Here is a 3,424-nt window from a genome sequence, read left to right as displayed (position 1 = left end):
CTAACCTGAACACCTTTGGAGTGTGGGAGGAAGCTGGAGCACCCGGAGGAAACCCACGCAGACACGGGGAGAACCTTATCTGCCTTTTTTCTTTAGAAACACAGGGTGAAATGTCAAAGCATCTCGTGGGACATTGCCCAGAGTAGCTGAAAAGATGACAGTTATATTGGGAAGTGGTAGCTACAGTTGGTTAAATTAAAATATCAGGAAAGGCCAAGGGGGGTGGGCAGATTCACAGTTTTTAAAAAGCCTGGGGAAGGATAGGAAATGGGAGGCCATAAAAACCCATCGAGGGTAGTCCACCATTTGTAAGAGCCTGGTTGATTTTTTTTTGTCACCTCAACACCACTCGGCCCACTTCCCATGATCCCTTTGGTGTCCAAAATGACGAAAGGGGTTGGGGGGTTGGGGGGGGGGGGGGCAATGAGCCATGATTTTAAACAGGATGAGGATTTAAGGAGACGGATTTTCAGCTGAGGAGTTCCAGTGGAAGAAGGTTCAGCGGGGTAACGAGTGTGACTCCATGACTTCCTGTGACTCCAAATCTGATAAACAATCGACGGACTGGAAGCGCACGGATGATTCCATGCGCCCCCAAGGGATACTGATGTTCTTACAGAAATTCCTTTTGTGTAGAGTGCCCAACTGCAGGTGTGGGCCATTGTCCGTTTGGTTTCGCCCTCTCTCCTGTGCCTCAAGCTCCCTGGTACTACAAAGCGGGGTTTTGGACCGCACGGTGTTGCCAAACTTGGAATAGTCGACCGAGTATCTTCCCTCCTCTTCTGTCACGATGGGCACGAACCTATGGCCCCAGAAGATCTCCTCCGGTAAGTAAGATGTCCTGGCTTGGGTGGTGATGCCAGTTGTCTCCACCACACCTTCCAGGATGACGACCACCTCCAGGTCTTCCTGTTGAAGGCTGGCGGCCGACAGGTCGTAGAGGGGGCTGTTTCTGTCGATGGCGTGGCTGATGATGAGGGGGGAGACCAGGAAGATGGCGTTGATCCCCACTGGGTTCTCCACTTGGATGTCAATCTGCGAGATGGGGACCACCTCTCCTTCCTGGGTGGTGGTCTTCCTCACCAGCTGCATTTGGATGGTGGCACTGATGATCATGCTTTTCCTCAGGTCCCCCACTCGGAACATGAAGCACAACTTGCCATTCCTCTGGGCGATGACCGCATGCTTGCTGAAGATGATGGTTTCCGCTCTGCGGTTGGCCTGGGCGGTCTTCATGAAGATGCAGCCAAGCATGATGGCGTTGATGATGAGGCCCGAGATGTTCTGCAGGATGAGGACGGTGATGGCCAGGGGGCACTCCTCGGTCACCATTCTGCTCCCGAACCCGATGGTCACCTGCACCTCAATGGAGAAGAGGAAGGCGGAGGTGAAGGACGTGATGCTGGTGATGCAGGGGACCACGCTGTCCTGCTTGGAGTCCAGGTCACCGTGCGCAAAGGCGATGAGCCACCAGAGTATCGCGAAGAGCATCCAACTGCACAGGAACGACATGGTGAAGATCACCAGGGTGTAAGGCCACTTGAGGTCCACCAGGGTGGTGAAGACATCTTGAAGGAAGCGGCCTTGCTCTCGGATGTTCTTGTGGGCCACGTTGCAGCCTCCGTTTTTGGTAACGAAGCGAGCTTTCCTGGACTTGGCGCGGTATCGAGGCTGAGAGACCTCGTTTTCCACCAACCTGGTCAATAAATACTCGTCCGGAATGATACCCTTCCTTGCCAACATGGTTCCTGTGCCTGGAGGTGGCTGCCTGCGGGAGCAGAACAAACACAGAATCACAGAATACTACAGTGCAGAAGAGGCCCTTCAGCCCATCAAGTCTGCACCGACGCATGACCTGCCCCCCCAATCCCACTTGCCAGCACTTGGCCCATAGCCCTGAATGTTATAAGAACTAGGAGCAGGAGTAGGCCATCTGGCCCCTCTGCCAGTCAATAAGATCATGGCTGATCTTTTCGTGGACTCAGCTCCACTTACCCGCCCGCTCACCATAACCCTTAATTCCTTTACTGTTCAAAAATGTGTCTATCCTTGCCTTAGAAACATTCAATGAGGAAGCCTCAACTGCCTCACTGGGCAGGGAATTCCACAGATTCACAACCCTTTGTGACGTGTCAAGTGCTCATCGAGGTACTTTTTAAAGGATGTGAGGTATCCCGCCTCCACCTCCCTCCCAGGCAGCGCATTCCAGACCCTCACCACCCTCTGGGTAAAACATTTTCCCTCAAATCCGCCCACCCCCTCACTTTAACTTGTGTCCCCTTGAAACTGGCCCTTCAACTAAAGGGAACAGCTGCTCCCTGGACAAGATGAACATGGTAAACTCTTTGCTGTGCATCAAGATTCTTCCGATTGGATCATTTTCTCAGACTGTTGCTATGGACACTTACACTTGGCCATATTGCAGGTACCTGAACGTTATTCTGCTACAGTAAGAAGTCTCACAACACCGGGTTAAAGTCCAACAGGTTTATTTGGAATCACGAGCTTTTGGAGCACTGCTCCTTCATCGGGTGAGTGATGAAGGAGCAATGCTCCGACAGCTCGTAATTCCAAATGGTGTGAGAAATGTGATGTTGTGAGACTTCTTACTGAGCCCACCCCAGTCCAACGCCGGCATCTCCGCCTCATGGTTATTCTGCTGACTATCCATTCGTTTTTTTTCTTTTGTAATTCCTTCCTCTCCCCTCCCTCCCTAGTCCGATGGTGTCCAGTTCCTGGCCCAAGTGGACCAAGACGACGGCCGGAACTCTACCACCTCGCCTGCCTCGGAATCGGAGCGGGTGAGGGTCCAACAACGGAAATCTCCATTGACCTCGGGGCGGGAATTTCCAGTCACGCCCGGGCGAGGCTGTAAAATCGTGCTCAGTGGGTGGCTATTCAGCAGCGGGCGCCATCACAGCAAGGCCCGATTCCAGCCAGCCAACACCCGGGAGAGCAATCCAGCTCAGGAAAGCTGGTCGAATCTCCTCCCCTTCATCGCGGAGCCACAAAGACTTCGGCACCATCCAGGTTGGGGTCAACTCCCTCCGAGTGATGTGGGGGGGGGGGGAACCTGAGGCACACCTCGCCTGTATGGCCCAGTGTCACTTGGCTATGGGGGTTTATCCAATCAGCTATTGACAAAACCAATAGAGCCTCCCTTTGATATGAAAGTCGTGTTTCACTGGAGGAAGAGAGAATAGAGTCATAGGGGTTTACAGCATGGAAACAGGCCCTTCGGCCCAACTTGTCCACGCCGCCCTTTTTTTAACCCCTAAGCTCATCCCAATTGCCCGCATTTGGCCCATATCCCTCTATACCCATCTTACCCATGTAACTGTCTAAATGCTTCCTAAAAGACAAAATTGTACCCGCCTCTACTACTACCTCTGGCAGCTTGTTCCAGACACTCACCACCCTCTGT

At 52.9% G+C, this 3,424-nt stretch overlaps 1 protein-coding gene across 1 annotated transcript; it reads right to left on the bottom strand.

Moving 5' to 3' along the window:
* Positions 1-498: 498 nt before the first annotated feature.
* Positions 499-1,743, bottom strand: LOC144509463 (ATP-sensitive inward rectifier potassium channel 11-like). The gene has a single exon (XM_078238373.1). The coding sequence runs from the start codon at positions 1,741-1,743 to the stop codon at positions 499-501; it is 1,245 nt and encodes a 414-aa protein (XP_078094499.1).
* Positions 1,744-3,424: the final 1,681 nt, after the last annotated feature.

This window comes from Mustelus asterias, chromosome 21, assembly GCF_964213995.1.
Source record: "Mustelus asterias chromosome 21, sMusAst1.hap1.1, whole genome shotgun sequence".
NCBI classification, from domain to species: Eukaryota; Metazoa; Chordata; class Chondrichthyes; order Carcharhiniformes; family Triakidae; genus Mustelus; species Mustelus asterias.
The sequence above is the reverse complement of the archived record's forward strand: the minus strand, read 5'-3'. Positions and strand labels throughout refer to the sequence as shown.